This window comes from Pelophylax lessonae (genome assembly GCF_965119305.1).
Source record: "Pelophylax lessonae genome assembly, chromosome: 5".
NCBI classification, from domain to species: Eukaryota; Metazoa; Chordata; class Amphibia; order Anura; family Ranidae; genus Pelophylax; species Pelophylax lessonae.
In genome coordinates this window covers 401347680-401366216 of record NC_138772.1, presented here as the reverse complement: position 1 = coordinate 401366216, position 18537 = coordinate 401347680, and the positions used below count along the sequence as shown (strand labels likewise).

Here is an 18537-nt window from a genome sequence, read left to right as displayed (position 1 = left end):
CAGACAGAAGTTTATTGGCATTTGAAATGCCAAATGCTTGTAACAGCGTGCAAATGCGTCTAAACGCAGTACGTTGCGTTTATGAGTGTTTTGTTTATAGGGGTTTTTAATGGGGATACATTTCTGACCATTTTACAATGTAAAAATGCTTCTAAACGCAAACCTCGCTAAAGGCGCATAAACGCGGCATGTAAACACGGCAAAACAAACAAATGTTTTTAACAGGCTGTTACTAGCTGTCAAGTTCCAGCATTCAGGAGAGGTTTTCAAAGGTCCCGTGTACGTGAAGCCTTAATCTACCCTTGCAGCGGGCTCTCCCCACCATGCTTTCCTCTTGAACTCTGGGCAATCCCTTGGTGTCATCGCGTACAATGCAGAGCTATTTACCCTGTAGTGTACCTAGAGGAGATGAGCGTGCAACCACAGCGGAGAGAGAAGGCTTTTCTTTGAAAGAGCAGATTTTGTCTAAGTCTAGGAGTTGGGTTTTAATGCACCTATGCTGATGGCATACGTACATTACCATTTGCTATGTATTTTTAGGGGGACAGCATGACACACAAATTATACGTCACCCTACACACACTTCTCTCCTGTATTACATACATTACTAATGTCTAAAACTAATTGCATTTTGATTGCCACTTTGACATGAATGGTAAGGGCTAGCTCACACGGAAGTTTGGTATCACAGTTATAAAGACTTAATACCTCTTGTGTATTTATCAAGCCTTGGAACCTAAGCTAACCATAAATGATGGAAACTCAGCCAGTTAGGCAGAGACCAGCTGAATTTCCATCCATGAATGGCTCTTCCCACTCCCGGGGACTTTACTAAAGCTGGCTACACAATACTAAACAAATACACCCAGTAGTCAGTAACCACATATACAAACACACCTACCTGTAACTAAAAAGAAAAAGTAGTGTGAGCGTAAACATACATAAATAATGCAACTTGCCTGGGAGCAATATGCTCATATGTTAAGAAAACATGTGGTAACTTGGAATGATGAAATGAGAGAAAGAGAAAAGGCACTAAAGCATTGCAAAAGAAAAAATAATAATTATATTATAATATATTATATACACATATATATATATATATACACACACATATATATATATATATATATATATATATATATATATATATATATATATACACACACACACATACATACATACATACATACACACACATACACATTTTGTTTTGTTTTTTTGGGGGGTTTTTTTTGTTGTTCATGTAGTTGTATAAAAATAAATAATGCTCGAATTTGCTTTAAGGGCTCTTTCACACGGGCGATCAGTTTTTTGGCTCCGCTCCGGTCCTTTTTTTTTTTTTCCACGGAGCGGATGACACATTTGGCACCTTTCATGGGGGAGGAAGCACAATAGCGAAAGTTCCATTTTTGGGTGGAACTCCGCTTTAAGCAGATGAGGCCTCACCTCATCATTAAGGCTTGGGGTTGTCTGATTTCTTTTTTTTTGCAGAGCAAGGGCATACTTTTTTGCCCCATTTTATCTCATAGTAGGACATAGGAATTTACCCTTAGCTGTCACTAAAAAAAAAAAAAAAATATTACAGTATGGTATACAGTAAAGTATATTACAGTATTTCCAGTAATGTCAACTTTCTGCATTTCTGCCTTGGGGACAAAAGATTTATCTGTACTGTTTACAAATGTCCTTAGCCCCATTCGCACGGGTGACTTGTCATGCAATTTGACAGTTCCAAATCGCATGACAAAAATCGCTGGCAATGGAACTGTTCATATCGCCGCGACTCAAGTTGCAGCATTTAAGAAAAAGGTTCTCGCACTACTTTTTACCGATTTAATTGCAACTTGCATAGACTTTTGTTAAATTAAGTTGCAAGCCACAATAAAATCAGCAGTACAGATCACACTGATGCGCACCTTTGAAATTGTGCTAAAGTAGAATGATTTCAAAGCTGCACTGGTGTGAACCAGGGCTTAACCGTCATTTTCAGGCCTATTCAATAGATGAAGAGTTTTTTTTTTTTTAAAGCCCAAAATCTAGGAATTACAAAAAAAGAAAAAAAAGGGGAAGTGTATAACCCTTGCAGTGGAATTTCCCCAACCCCCCACACCCACATTGCAAGGGTTATACGCTTAGTAATCAAGATATTAGCACAGACATCCTCCAAACTCATCTCTAGCTGAACTCCAGCGTTTTTATTAGTCAAGGTCATTCCCGCCCCGCAGCTCACATAAACAAAGAGGCAGGCTGTAGGGGTAAGAGTTCAGCTAGAGATGAGTTTGGATGACTCCTCTCTACTCTCTGAAATTTTGGGGTAGATGTACCTTGTTCCTCCCTTTTGGAAGACTTCCTCTATCAGTGCAACCAGACCACTGCCCCATGATGACATCTCATACAATGCAGGTCCAATAGCTCTGCATTGTACCTGAGGATGGTGATCTTGATTCTAGAACAGTGACAGAACTTGCAGGAATGAGCAGTGCGGTAAGTGTTACCCCTTGTTTTTTGTCATTGCTGGGGTTGGGCATTAAATAGACCGAGACATTTTTTTTTTTTGAAGGTTTTGAACCTTTGCCTGTTTTTTATTGCTTTTTGAGTTTCTATCGTGGAACCTCTCCTTCACATCTTGTCTCTGATAAATAATAGAGAATAAATAGAAATCTCCAGTGAGAGAACATCACATTCCTGAAAGTTGCCCCATTGTATGAAATGTCCTCAACTCCTGTTAAAAGTGACAATTGTAAAATTTTAGCTCTCCCCTCACTTTGTGCCCCAGTGACAATGGTCATTCATGATGGAAAGAGTGGATCTTCCCAGTGAGAATGTTAGGGCCACGAAAGAATAAAATAGAGAAGTGGCCCCATGGGATTGTCATCCCTAACACCCATTTGTTTTATAAATAAATTTTACTTTTAACCACTTAAGCCCCGGAAGATTTTACCCCCATTCCGACCAGGGGGTATTTTGCGATTCGGCACTGCGTGAATTTAACGCACAATTGCGCGGTCGTGCGACGCTGTACCTAAACGAATTTGACGTCCTTTTTTTCCCACAAACAGAGCTTTCTTTTGGTGGTATTTGATCACCTGTGCGATTTTTTGATCATGCGCTATAAACAAAAAAAGAGCGTCAATTTTGCAAAAATAGCAATATTTTTCACATTTTTTTATATGAAATTCCCCCAAAAAAAAATGTAAAAATCAAAATTTTTAAAAATTTTCGGCCAATTTATTTTATGCTACCTATGTTTGGTAAAAAAAAATCGCAAAAAGCGTATTTTGATTGGTTTGCGCAAAAGTTATCGCGTTTACTAACAAAGGGAAAGATTTTTGTCATTTTTGTTGTTTTTTTTTTTAACGCGTAATGGCGGCGATCTGCGATTTTTTTTGCGGTACTGCGACATTGCGGCGGACAGATCGGACCCTTGACTGACATTTTTGACACTTTTGGGGTTACCAGTGACATTTCTACAGTAATCAGTGCTATACATATGCACTGTTACTGTAAAAATACACTGGTAGTGAAGGGGTTAACTTTATTTGGAAGGGAGGGGCTGTGTGTGTCCCTAGGGGCGTGGTTTCTACTGTGATTGGCTGTGGCTCTAGCTGTAAGGACACTGATCAACGGATCTACATACCAGATCCGTTTTATCAGTGTCTTTGCAGCGAGGAGAATGACAGGCAGTTTGTTTACACAAGCTGCCTGACATTCTCCCTCTCCCCCGCCGATCGCCGAGTGACCGGCGGACATCGGGTCCGCTGGTCACGCGCGCGGGGGGGTCCGTGACCACGCGGGAGCGGGAGCGCGCCCCGGGGGGCGCGCGCTCGCTCCCTAGACCCTCACAAGCAAGCAACGTAGCCCTACGTTAGTTTGCCTGTGAGGGGCTGACCGCCGACGTAGATAGTCGTGCGGCGGTCGGCAAGTGGTTAATAGAGGTCTATGTTGATTAAGTACATGTCTCTCTATGGCTGCTTTGCTGGTTCTTTTTGTTTTCTGTTTCAGGTGACAAGATTCCTGCTGTTGCTAGGAAGATTTACCTCAGCTGCTGAGCACTGTATTGGTGACAAATCTTTTGGCGGGAAACATCTAGCCAATGAGTGTAACCTTTTACTTATATCCTCTCCTGTCACTGGGCGGAGTCAGCATTTACCTCAGGTCTGTCAGCTGGACTCACCGCTGGGATTCTCCTCAGCCTTCCTTCTGGATATTTTAACCTGCTCTCCCACCCTCCCTCCCCCTTTGTTATTTCCCCTCGTCGCGGTCCACCTTTATGTGGGTAACGTCGCCCACTTTGTGGGTGGACAGTGGTTGGTACGCTGTTATTGGTATAAGATATTGCTGCTTGAGTCTTAGTGACTAAGCATGCTAGTCTGTTATTAACGACAGTTCTGTTTGATATTGAAAGTCAATCTTTTTGGGTAATGTCGCCCACTTTGTGGGTGGACAGTGGTTGGTAAACTGTTATTTGGTTGGTATAAGATATTGCTGCTTGAGTCTTAGTGACTAAGCATGTTGGTCTGTTAATGGTTAACAGCGGTTCTGTTTGGTATTAAAAGTTAAAGTTCATTTCATAATTAAAATTGTTTTAAACCCAATAAAGGGGCCGCGGCCTAAACTCTTCCACAATCCTTGTTGTGTGTTTATTTTAGGTATGTTCTTATGGTATGATGGGTGTTAATGGGGTGTACAATCCCATACAAACAATCATAATTCTGCCACTGTTATCTAACTCTTCCCTGCTGTACTGGATTTTAGAAAATCTTTTCAGCTGAAACAGCACTTTATAATATTTTATTTAATCAATAATAGCAATCCTTATGCCCCAGTCAAGAGAGTTTGGCTAGGCTGACATGATGACATTGATCAGCTGCAGGAAAGGGGGAAGCATTCCTCAGTGCCGGTTCACACTAGTACGACTTGTCAGGCGACTTGGTCAGCCTGGCAAGTCGCGGTCCGTTGTGTAATACAGGAACGGTTCTAATAGGAGCGACACAAGTCGTTCCGACTTAGAAAAAGGTTCCTGTACTAGTTCGGGGCAACCTGGAGCAACTTGCATAGACATTCATTTTATGAAGTCCGACCAAGTCGCGTCGCAGTCGCGCTGCACACGACTTCACAGGTCGCCCCTTAAGTCGGATCGCCATAGTGTGAATCGGCTCTTAAGTCTCCAAAATCTCAAAACAATACAGTACAGCGCTAAATAATTAAATAACCAGTAAATAAAACCGGCTAAAGTGCATCAAGTAACTAAGTGTTTAAAGTGCATATACCTATGCCAAATCAAAATAAAGTGCTTCAAATACAATACTACATTGACAAGGTGCCAATCAAATCCATGAAATATACACATAAAATACCATGAATAATGAGCAGTCCAAGAAGGCTTGGGAAAGGTGCTTGAAGATAAATGTGTGCTTTCACCACCACCACATAAACGATTGGCCTCTCACATGAAGCTTAGACCTGTGTGTCACCACTAGGTCAAATAAACGGGGGTTAATAGCTCTTTTTCCTTTTCAGACTCAGTTAGATCACTGCTGCTTAGTAGCTTGGAAAAGCCATGAACTTGAACAGTATTCCCATCATGGTTTCATTTTTGGCATAGAAAAGACAAAGAAGCACAGGATCTAATGCTCACCGTTTGACAATAAATGTATTGGGAATTCAATGAATAAAACACTCACATGTACTGGCACTAAGACTAGCGCACATAATATGCTTGTCTGTGTTCTATTCCGAGCTGGCTGGCGGCTTCCTGGTTGCTGGTGAAGTCTCCGCCCCCCTATACACGTTACGTCGGTCTGTGAGACGATAGACTTCCTCAGTAGGGGGTCTACCCCCTACTGAGGAAGTCTACCCCCTACTGAAGAAGTCTAGCATCTCACAGACCGAAGACTTGCTCACCCATGCCTTTATAGACTTTGCTTTGTGCACTGGTGCAAATCATTTGGTGGAGGGGGATTATGGTGTGGGGTACTTTTTCAGGGCTTGGGCTTGGCCCCTTAGTCCCAGTGAAGGGAACTCTTAAGGCCTCAGCATACCAAGACATTTTGGACAAGTTAATGATACCAACTTTGTGGGAACAGTTTTGGGATGGCCTCTTTCTGTTCCAACATGATTCCTGACCTCAAACCGATAGAACACCTTTAGGATGAATTAGAGTGGAGACTGCGAGGCAGGCCTTTTTGTCCAACATCAGTGCCTGACCTCAGAAATGCGCTTCTGGAAGAATGGTCAAACATTCCCATAGACACTCCTAAACCTTGTGGGCAGCCGTCCCAGAAGAGTTGAAGCTGTTATAGCTGCAAAGAGTGGGCCAACTCAATATTGAACGGACTAAGACTGGGATGCCGTTAAAGTTCATGCATGTGTAAAGGCAAGTGTCCCAAGACAATATAGTGTGATAATAATAATAAAAAAAAAAATACACACACACACACACACACACACACACATACATACACATATATATATATATATATATATATATATATATATATATATATATATTTATTATTTGTACAATTCTGTACAGTGTATTCATCTATTTTTTATTTTTTGAGTTGCCCCGCACTTTGTGAAATTCTAGTAAACTAGGCCTTACTGACCTAGCAAATGCTAGTTGTCTATACTTGTCTTGGATCAGTGACTCAAAGTATTGAAGCCATCGGATCAGTATGACAGTATTGAGAAGCAATGACCGCCTTCATACTTTTCTCGTGGCAGGTTTCCTTTAACAGAGGGGCCACGCACATTAGTACACACCACCAATGGGTCCTATAACTATAATTATTTTGTCATTAAAAAAAATCACACTAATATTCACTTGTTGTACAACAGATTTTTCCATCATTATAGATGGATTACTGCCTTCTAGTTAAATTACTAGCTTCCCCATTTTGTTCTATATGCCTTTTGGCTGCAGCCCATGTTCTAATGTTTTCAGCCCACCACAAAACGACCAGCTAAATAATAACCCTGTCTTTATCGCAGTCGTTTAACAAGTGCCATGTTCCCTTCTGCGTCTACATTAACATGTTCTATTGCACTGATTTGTTGATTTTTACAGCTATAGAATGCATGCTGATTTGCCAAGCCCTATGCTGAGTAGAAACGTTTACAGCGATGACCGCATCAAAAAGGAGGGCCTGGGCAAAGGCAGAAATAAAAGGATGCGTAATATGTCAGAATCGAGTTGCGAATGAATTAAGCCTGTGTTAAAAAGATTGGGTGACAAAGAAAGAAGATTATGAATAAAATGAATGGTATACAAGGACAGAGAGCCTATAGACCTCATATGTGTGCGATCTTCAACACCTAGAAAAGGTGTCAGATGCCTAAATCTAGTTCTGAAGCTCCGCAGTCAACGGCCCACATTTTTTTTCTATGTAAGGCCTCTTCCACACTGTAGCTTGAAAAAGCGCAGTACAGCGGGTTTTTTTTTCACTGAGCTAAAAATGTAGCCCAGACGCATAAGCAAGCGCCAAGTATTCCTCAGAAAAAAAAAAAATCTGCATTTCCAATCAGTATTTTGCGTCAAAGAGCGAAAATACACGCATATGAGCATAAATGTGAATTAATTTTCCTTAGGAAGGTATTGCGCACACAAATACGCGCAAAACAAACACGTAAAATTACGTCCCACAAAAGCAGAAGCTCAAAAATTTGTACCGTGTGCAGGGGGCCTAATAAGGAACAAATTGCTTCCATTATTATGTGGGAAGTTGCTTAGGCACACTGGCCACCTGGATCACTGAATTTGTCTACAGTGGAGTGGAGATCCACAATACGGACAGCATGGTGTCAATTAAAAAAAAAAAATATATATATATATATATAATATTGCCTTAAATGATCCCTGTATTTTGTCGAATATGTTTATTTCCTAAGCTCATTGACCCCCATCTAGTGCCTATAATGCCTTATTTTTAACTGAGGTTTTTCGGGAACATACAGAAATATCGCCACTAGATGGAGCTGCCGATCATAGGAAATAAACATATTAGACAAAATACTTGAATTATTGAAAACGGCTCTGTAACTTTATTAAAAGGAAAAAAAAAAAAAAAAAAAACCTTCACGTGTCAATAAATACAAATAACACACTGTAAAAGCATTCCGCCAATGAAACAAGCTTACCAGGAGAACACCTCGCTGATAATTGCATTACTATAGACCTCAAAGAGATAAAGGTTATTAACACAAAATGAAGCTTATCAACGGGAACAACCTGTTAAGTGTCCATGCACACTGGCTTAAAAAAAAAAAAAAGCTGATCCTAGGCAAATTTGCTTTTTGCCTATAGAAGCAACTAATGTTATTCTAAGGCCCCTTTCACACCGGCTTTCCGATCCGATCCACCGGTCAGTTTTTCAGGCGGACCTGATCGGATGCTCCATGCAGCCCTACGGAGCGGCGGATGTCAGCGGAGACATCTCCGCTGACACCCCCTGCTATACGATCCGATCCTGTCCGTGAAATCTGGACGGATGGAAACCTTATTTTCCTTCTGTCTGGAGAATCAGATCGGATGAAAATAGACAGGTGGTCCGTTCTCATCCAATCTCCCCAACCGGTATGTATCTCCGTGGAGAGGTGGTTCAAAAATATGGGGTGTCTCCCGGAGAGAAACATACTGGATTTATACATTAAAATCTTATTATCCGTATGGTTTGAATATAGAGTGGGACATAAATGGCTTTATCAATTCAGCTTAAAAAGGTTAAAGTCCCCTCTATTATTCATTTATTTATCCATGTTTTTTTATCTCTAGCGTATTATGTGTCTCTTTCCTCCATATAAAATTGAAATGTTATTTTACATTTTAATCATTTTCTTGATTTTATCCATTTTAGATTAATTAATCTTTACCTTTACAAGGTTTTTATGGTTAATTTCGGTTGACCACCATTCATTTTATGTATAATTTATGTTTTTAGTCTGGCTGTTTATGTGTAATTTTATATTTATTTTTATTGTTGCATATAGATTTTTCTTGTTTCCCCCTGTTGGGATATTGTCCCGGGCTCCATTAGAGGTGTCTTCTATAGTGCTGACCATATTGCGGTTTATTTCCGCATTTGTTCGGTGTCTATCGTCGCTTCCTGTTTATTCCGGAAGTGACGTTATGATTGTAGCACACCATTGAATGGAGTCCTGGAACGCACGCCAGCGTTATTGCGAACCATTATCGTCACTTCCTGTTTACCCCGGAAGTGACGTTACGCTATTGGAAGGTTACTATAGCGAGTCTTGGAACGCACGCCGGCGCCATTGTGATCCGGCGTGGAACACGCCAGAAATCTCCCACAGGTGTGATACCTTACCTACAACATTATATATAGTAGGCATTTTTTGGCTGACATTATCTTTTGATAAAGGCATTTTTGCTGAAACGCGTTAAGAGGACTACAGTCAGCCCTGCTTTATACCCTTGATATGCACAATACCTTGGGATGTTTTGTAAGTGTATCTGCTATGTCTTTTTATTAAATTGATTTTTAGCAATATTACACTAGGTTTGTCCCTCTTTGGTTCTTACCTATACCCATGTTGGAGCTGGAATTTGGTTCATCCATGCCTGCTGCTGATCCATATGGACACATCTGAGGTCTCTACATCCATCTGGGACATTCACCCTATATTCCAACAGCTTGTATGACCCACATGCTATATGATATCTGGGTCCTACTTATCTGGTGAGCGCAATCTATTAACCCTTATCGGTGTTGGGATTTGCTGCACATTGTGATCACGTCACTTATGTTGGATTTTTTTCATCACATTATTCACTTGGGACTTTCATTCCAGATGGACTTTTTATTGATTTCCATTTGGCTCATATGATTGGACATTTAGTATTTTATTTTACATGTGTCATTTGTTCAATTATACTTTATTAGTTTTAGCGCTGCACATTTTTATGCTTTTTTCTATGTTTTTGGTCACTTTTTTGTCTGGTGATAAGTGCAAGCAGCTTTCCTTCCCTTTTTTGTTAGCGCAGTAATCCTTACTCCATGTGTATATAAAAAGTGACATTGTCCTGATCTGCATAATTGTTTAGAGGGGTTATTATCCCAGAAAGTACTAAAGCCAGTATGATAGCCAGTCAAATAGCATTTTAGGGCTGTTCACACCACATGCAGTCCAGTGCATTTTTTTTCTGCATCAAAAAAACGCATGGATAGTAGGTTATAAGTAGGTTTTCAATGGCATAGTTCATGTCAGTGCTGTCAGTTCGAGAAAAGAAAAGAAAAAAAAAAAAAAAAAAAAGGGGAAGAAGAACATGCTACAGTTTTTCTGTACTGAACTGAACTGAACTGAACATGGTGAAATTTATCAAAACCAAACTGAACTGCACATGTTCTTTTTTAAGGTGATGAAAAGAGGGGGGGGGGGGGGAAATGCACCGAAACACATAAAAAAAAAAAAACACACAAAAAAAAAAAACACACACACACACTGGAACACATCAATATGCGCCCATGCAGAAACGCATCCGGACTGCATTTCTATGGTGCGAACCAGCCCTTAGGGAAATGAGACTAAACATAGCAACCTACTGATTTCCTATAAACCCCCTATAGATCTATGCGTACAGTAATCTGTGTCAGTGTGATTGTTGTGGTACCATTCATTTGAATTGGCACACCAATACACACCATGCCATGCGTTGCAGTGTTCTTTTTTTTTTTTTTTTTTTTTAAGAGGATGATGTACATTTTTTTGGAATGGTTATAATGCATTGGGAGTCTATGAAAAATGAATCAGCTCCGTAAAATATCGCACATTAACAACGTGCATGTGATAAAACTGCAGAAGAAGGGCCAGATATGAAGGGGATCTTAAACTGTCAATTGCATTCTTGCACAAATAAAAATAAAGGGGATTATGCAGTCAAAGGACTCGGGTTAAAAAAAAAAAAAAAAACATAAATAAATAATAATAAGCAGCAGTTCTCAAAGCTGCAGATTTATGTAATTTCCATACCTGTAGGCCAACACCCTTGAAGTCTGGTTAAAAAACTCCCATTGTTGATGTAGCACCCTCCCAGGTAGGTGCTAGGCAAAGCCCATACAGTATGTGACCCCGTTCTGCAGTGTTTATCAGGAGGGTCTGATCTGTCAGTTAGCCTGTCACTAGCTTCCAGGTGTGACCTGTTGAGTATGGGGAGTCTCCCCACTGTATCCAATGAGGGACCTTGTTGGACAGTGGAGGAAACCTAGCCAATAGCACACAAGGGTTTAGACTGTCCCAATGGGTTGGCATTGCTGCAATGCATCCTGGGATTGGGAATAAATCCAGAGGGGGGCATGTGACAGGGTGTCTTTGGGAAGGAAGCCAGGTCCCAGGAGGAGGGTAATGGCTGTCTCTCCTCCTGTTGCTGAGGAAGGTGGTCCAGGAAGTTGCCCTAGGGACCAGGGGTTGAGCTGTGCTGCAGAAGGATCCAGTGTGCTGACCAGTGGAGCTGCTGGGCACAATACTTCTGGAAAAACAGTATCGTGAGTATTTAAGAATCTGCCCAGGGGTCTGCCTAAGTGTCCATTCACACTACCGCGACTTGTCAGCCGACTGGTCAGCCTGACAAGTCGCGGTCCGTCGCGGTCCATTGTGTGCTACAGGAACCGTTCTAATAGGAGCGACACAAGTTTCCTGTACTACTTCGGGGCAACCTGGAGCGACTTGCATAGACATTCATTATATGAAGTCCATGCAAGTCGCGCCGAAGTCGCGGTGCACGCGACTTTACAGGTCGCCCCTGAAGTCGTGCCGCGTTAGTGTGAACCGGCACTAAGAGAGGGGACCATTCCAGAGGGGTCAAGGGGATCCAGAAGTCAGCTAACCCAGAGTGATACAGTAAAGGGGGTGCCAAGTTGTTAAGCCCTGAAGATTAGAGAGTAAAAGGGGTGCCAGGAAGGGCCCTGAAGTTGCTCAGCAGTGCAGTCTACTATAAAGGGACAGCTACCTCAGAAAAGGAGTGCCTTAGGAAGCTAAAAGGAATTTTTCACAGTCAAAGGAAAAGTAAAGTAAGCGGCCTAGCCGTGACTAGCTCAAACAGCGTCAATCAGCATTTTTCTATATCGTCCCAACCTATTGTGCATAGTTCAGTTTAATTGGAGTATCCCACTCATCCCTTCTCCTATCCGAGTTCCTAATAAAACCTAAAACCAAAGAAACTGGATTGGTCCTTGTCTGAGGTAAAAACACTTGGAAACGTCAGAACGCTCTGCTAATGGTAACCCAGGGGAACCCACACAAAGCAGCTCCCATGGGAGTAGTGCTACATTAGCATTCCCCTGTCTTGTTGCTAGTGCCTCATACACACGTTCCGATAATCGTACAATAAAACTCGCTTTCGACCTGATCGCACGATAATCTGATCGTTAGTTCACAGATTTCGACAGCCGATCACGACAGTTGGTCCAACAAAATCCAAAAGGGACAAACAGGAAAACTTCTGTTGTACGATAGCCTAGCGAACGACAATCGTTTAATCAGTACAGTATGCGTCCGCTAAAAATCGATCGACAAAGACCGCGCATGACCAGAAACACTAAAATAGCACAGAAAAAGCCTGGCTGCCATTGTTTTGCACCATCTGATACGTAGCTAAGCAACAAGGAAGCTTTTACAGAATCGTACAAAAAAATCCTATGTTTATATGGATTGTTGAATTCGATGTTAGTATCATGCAACAAAATGCGAACGATAAGTCGTCCGATTATCTGAACGTGTGTACGGGGCATAAGAGTAGCAGTTGGACGTTTCATATGATTGAGAGAAGTAGAGAAGCAGATTTTAAAAACATTTGTTCCCATCTATTTGTTAATGAAGAAACTCCCCAATTTTAATAAATATATATATATATATATATATATATATATATATATATATATATATATATATATATATATTTTATATTATATTTTATTACACAGTCCCCGCTAGTGACAAATGTCAACAGGAAGGATTTCTGCAGAGGCGAGACAGAATGGTAATCCCCATCATCAGATCCTGCCTGCCGAATACTATTACACATGACGTCTGTGTGCAGAATGACTGCACCTTCATCCTATAGTGACTACCCAGGCCTCCCGGATAACAGGAACCCAGCCAAGTTACAGGAACTGAGCTGAGATCATGGATGGCACATTGATTATCATCACCCCGGATTGACAACGACCTGCCATACATTTACACATACAATGAGTGATCTGCCATTCTGATCAGCTACATTACACACAAGATTTCACTAGGCAATAAAATTTCACTGATTATTACATACTAATATACAGTACATGGTTACTTTATACAGAATGACAGCGGTACTGATAAAGCAGGGGCAATGATTTCATTACAAAGGCTTAGATTCTGATGTAACAATGTAACACTATCCGGAGAACATGCTGTATATACAGAGAAATGATACTGCTCCGCTCTAATCCGCGCTTCTTCTGGGTGCACATCCAGCGTGTCCCTGAAAAATCTTATTACAACTGGCAATAGGATGACCGCACTCCAAAGATGCTAATTATTTCTTTTCTATAAAATGGGGTGCAGCAAATGAGTTCACCCATAGAAATGCAGTCTGCATCCACATGTAAATGCGTTTATTGGATGTTTTTGATGTATTCCAGTGCAGTTTTATTTTTTTTTTTCCATTATTTTTTTTATTTGTTTTACTTGTTTTGTTTTTTTTTTTGGGTGTAATGCATTTTTCTTGTTTTGTTTTTGTTGTAATGCATTTCTCTTGTTTTTTCTTCTTTTTGTTGTAATGCATTTCTCTTGTTTTTTCTTCTTTTTGTTGTAATGCATTTCTTTTTTGTGTGTGTGATGCAGTTTTTAATTATTATTATACAGGATTAAGGCTCGGTTCACATATATGCGATGCGGGAAGGCTGCGAATTCGCAGCCTTTTCCCGCATCGCACACGCACCCCCGGCAGTTCACACTGCCATATGCGATACGCTGGGGGTGTCAATGTAATCTTAACGACACCCCCAGTTTGATCGCATATCGCAGTGCGATCGTGCAGTTCGCACAGGATCGGATCGCACAAGTGTGAACCGCTGTGCGATCCGATCCTGATGCGGCAGCAAAAATGCCTCCTGTGCGTGTTTGCTGCGGGTGCGATGCGAATTTAGCCATACAAACTGTATGGCTAAACTCGCACCGCACAGCTGATCGCATGTAATGTCGGAGCAGTGCGCTCCGACATTACATGCGAACCCCGCACACGCAGAAGTGTGAACCGGGGCTTAGTGCCGGTTCACACATATGCGATGCGGGAACCCAGCGAATCCACTGCGGGTTACCGCAACGCATTCAACTCGCAGGCAGTTCGCACTGCCAATTGTGAATTGCTGGGGGGGTGTCAATACAGAGTTAACAACACCCCCAGATCAGTTTGCATATCGTAGTGCGAACTGTCAGGTCGGACATGAATCGGATCACATAGGTGTGAACACTTATGCCATCCGATTCTGGTGCGGCCCCAAAAAAGGGTCCTGTGTGAGTTGTGTCTGAATGCGATGCAAATTCAGCCATACAATCTGTATGGCTGAATTTGCATTGCATGTGATTTGCAGAGCAGTGCACTGTGAATCACATGCGATGTCTGTGATCACATATATGTGAACCGGCTCTTATATAGCGCCAACAGTTTGTGCAGCGCTTTACAACATGAGGGCAGACAGTACAGTTACAATACAAATCGATACAAGAGGAATCAGAGGGCGCTGCTCATTTGAGCTTACATGCGTTTTGCCGCGTCCCAGTACAGTTCCTTGTAGGAAAAATGCAGCATGTTCTACTTTTGTTGACTGTACTGAAACACACTGCTCTAGTGTGAACTCTGCCATTGGCATCCATGCAACCTACTACCCATGCGCTTTTGATGCAGATTAAAAAAAAAAACACACTGGACTGCATCTGGTGTGACCGGGCCCTAAGATCTCGAACATGTTTCATGCATAGCTGTCCCTAAAGTTGAACTATAAGCAAACCCTTCTTTCTTGCCCCATTTTGCAAAGAGGAATGTCATCTGTGTCCCACTGGGGAAATGTCCCTTCACTTCCTGTCCCATAACCAAAACAGGAAGTGAGAGAAATTCTCAGCTGTCACTAAAACTAATGTCTCCAATGGAACATTTCCCCTTGATTACTGTTCTGGTGACCAGAATGTGGGCTTTTCTTTTCTTTTCATTATTAAATAGTAAACAGGACAAAAAGCGAGGATGCATCTGGCCAACGGGGACACAGACAGCAATAAAAGCTGACAGGTGTTCTAACCCCTCCCACAACAGAAGACGAAAGTCCGCCTTTAGTTATGTTTGAAAAGAAGTCTTTGTGGTTTACCTCGGTGCAGAGTGGGCAGTCCAGACTATGGAGGGCACTTGCTTTCACTCGCCATATGAAGTTTGGCATTAGGCCTGTCATTTGCGCCCATGCAAGTCAAATAGACTGTGCTACAGCCACATGCCAAGTGTATATTTCAATGTTCAATCCCCCTTGGGATCAATAAAATAGGTGAAATGCGATCTGAAAAGGGATCCACTGCAGAATGCTTTTCAAAGCCTAGCACTCATGTGAAAAGAGCCTAAGGGTTAAATGCGCACCTAGGCTTACAGGAAAAGGGACTTTTACTTTCCTTATCTCTTGCCCCCATGGAAGCTGGCACACCACTCCTCTCTCTGATGCTTTGAGTTGTAGGCGGCCCCATGGCCCTGCATTGTACTTAGTGACATCAGAGTGTCTGTGACCAATAGAATGGCTTAGAGAGAAGGGTGTGGAGGCCGGTCACATGGAGCGAGTGATGGATTAGGTAGGTAAAAGTCCCTTTTACTGCTACTCTAGGCTAAAACCAGCGTCTGCAAGGGCACTTTGTTTTCCCCAGAGTTCAGCTTTAAGCGCTAATAAACCCAAAACCAAAAATGTAATATATTGCAGCTTACAATCATTAGATGTGCTGGCTGCAGCAAGACCCCCCCCCCCCCGCTCTGTTTTCACCCGGTGATCCTGCCAGTAACACTTCCTGGGATGAAGGAGTACAGGGGCAACTTTAAACAGCAGCATTGTCAGTCTGGGGGAGGGGAGTGTTAGATGTAGTAGATGATTTAAATACACTAACAAACTAAAGCCAAACCCCATCTCACACTTTCAGCAGTTACAGCAACATTTTTCACCTTTTGGGATAAAAGATTTATAGAAATGAATAAAAGCTGATCATTGTAAGCCACCCTGCCAGTGTTGAGGTTTGTCTCATTCCTCTAACTGCTACATCTGCTGAACAGCTTGTTCTGTTGAAACACTACAAACGTACTAGAGGAGAGATTCCCCCCCCCCCCTGGATGGGATGTACTCCTTCTAAAGAAATAACATAAGTTGCACCATTGTACAGAGTGCGGTCATCCTATTGTCACATGTCACTATTGTGTACCAAGATCCTCATATGGGGACTCCGTATATCAATGTGTACCCTGCAATGCTGACAGCTACTGCCAGGGATGCTCACTGGCACAGTGATCTACACCTGGATCTTGAAAGAAATAGAGGTCTACCCCCCTTCCCCCCCCCCCATACAGAACAAGAACAGTGATCTCCCCCCCCCCCCCCCCCCGTACAGAACAGTCATCTACCCTCCCTGCACAGAACAGTCATCTACCCCCCCCCCCTGTACAGAACAGTGATCTCCCCCCCCCCGTACAGAACAATGACCAACCCCCCCCCCCACCCGTGCAGAACAGTGATCTAACCCCCCCCTGTACAGAACAGTGATCTAACCCCCCCCTGTACAGAACAGTGATCTCCCCCCCCCCGTACAGAACAGTGATCTACCCCCCCGTGCAGAACAGTGATCTACCCCCCTCCCATACAGGACAGTGATCTACCCCCCCCCCCATACAGAACAGTGATCTACCCCCCCCCCATACAGAACAGTGATCTACCCCCCCCCAAACAGAACAGTGATCTACCCCCCTCCCATACAGAACAGTGATCTACCCCCCCCCATACAGAACAGTGATCTACCCCCCCCATACAGAACAGTGATCTACCCCCCCCCCCATACAGAACAGTGATCTACCCCCCCCATACAGAACAGTGATCTACCCCCCCCCCATACAGAACAGTGATCTACCCCCCCCATACAGAACAGTGATCTACCCCCCCCCATACAGAACAGTGATCTACCCCCGTACAGAGCAGTGATCTACCCCCCCCCCCCATACAGAACAGTGATCTACCCCCCGTACAGAGCAGTGATCTACCCCCCTCCCATACAGAACAGTGATCTACCCCCCCCATACAGAACAGTGATCTACCCCCCCCCATACAGAACAGTGATCTACCCCCCCATACAGAACAGTGATCTACCCCCCCATACAGAACAGTGATCTACCCCCCCCCCATACAGAACAGTGATCTACCCCCCCCCCCCATACAGAACAGTGATCTACCCCCCCCCCCCATACAGAACAGTGATCTACCCCCCCCCCATACAGAACAGTGATCTACCCCCCCCATACAGAACAGTGATCTACCCCCCCATACAGAACAGTGATCTACCCCCCCCCCCCATACAGAACAGTGATCTACCCCCCCCCCATACAGAACAGTGATCTACCCCCCCCCAAACAGAACAGTGATCTACCCCCCCCAAACAGAACAGTGATCTACCCCCCGTACAGAGCAGTGATCTACCCCCCTCCCATACAGAACAGTGATCTACCCCCCCCCCCCCAATACAGAACAGTGATCTACCCCCCTCCCATACAGAACAGTGATCTACCCCCCCCCCCCCCAATACAGAACAGTGATCTACCCCCAGAACAGTGATCTACAACAGAGAATCGTCCCCTGTACAGAACAGTGATCTATGCGAAGATGCTGAGAGGCGCAGGGATCTACCCTTGAATGATAACCGTGATCTACCCCCGGATCCTGATGATATATATAAGGCAGAGTGACCCAGTGATCAGCCAATCGCACAGGGATCCTGGCTGACAGAGGCGGATCCTCCCTGATAGGACACAATCCCGGTGCAGTCCAGTCGGAGGTGCTGATCGGAGGGATCCATTGATCTCACCTGTATTTCTTGAACAGCTGATCCGATTCCCTGAAGCCGTTGTTGAGCAGCATGTTGATGCCCACCAGGGCCAGTTCTGCATCGTCCATGTCCAGGTGATGGTGGTCGGCGTCCAGCTGCTCGGCCATTGTGCTGTACGGAGCCGATCATCCAGCTGTGCCACCTCTGTCCCCGGACTACTGTCACCGACACAGCTCAGTCCTCCTCGTGTGATGGGAGGGGGAGAGGCAGGAAGGGGAGGGGCCCCAGCTGCACTGTCTTCTTTGTGATTGGAATCATGGTGAGGTGCTGGTGATGGCTGGGAGCTGCCCCTTCATTGTGTGTGTGTCTATTTATATCCTCTATTATACTCAACACCTGTGTGTGTGTGTGTATGTCTGTATGTATGTGTGTGTATATGTATGTATCTATGTCTGTGTGTGTGTGTGTATATATATATATATATATGTG

At 43.3% G+C, this 18537-nt stretch overlaps 1 protein-coding gene across 1 annotated transcript in view; it reads right to left on the bottom strand.

The window, feature by feature from the left end:
* The window catches only part of TTC39C (tetratricopeptide repeat domain 39C), a 151906-nt gene extending 133605 nt beyond the window's left edge, over positions 1–18301 (bottom strand). Inside the window, exon 1 of the mRNA XM_082258676.1 lies at positions 18088–18301. Within this exon, the coding sequence (XP_082114802.1) occupies positions 18088–18215 (128 nt within the window). The 5' untranslated portion in view covers positions 18216–18301. The remainder of the gene's footprint in view (positions 1–18087) is intronic.
* Between the last annotated feature and the right edge of the window lie 236 nt (positions 18302–18537).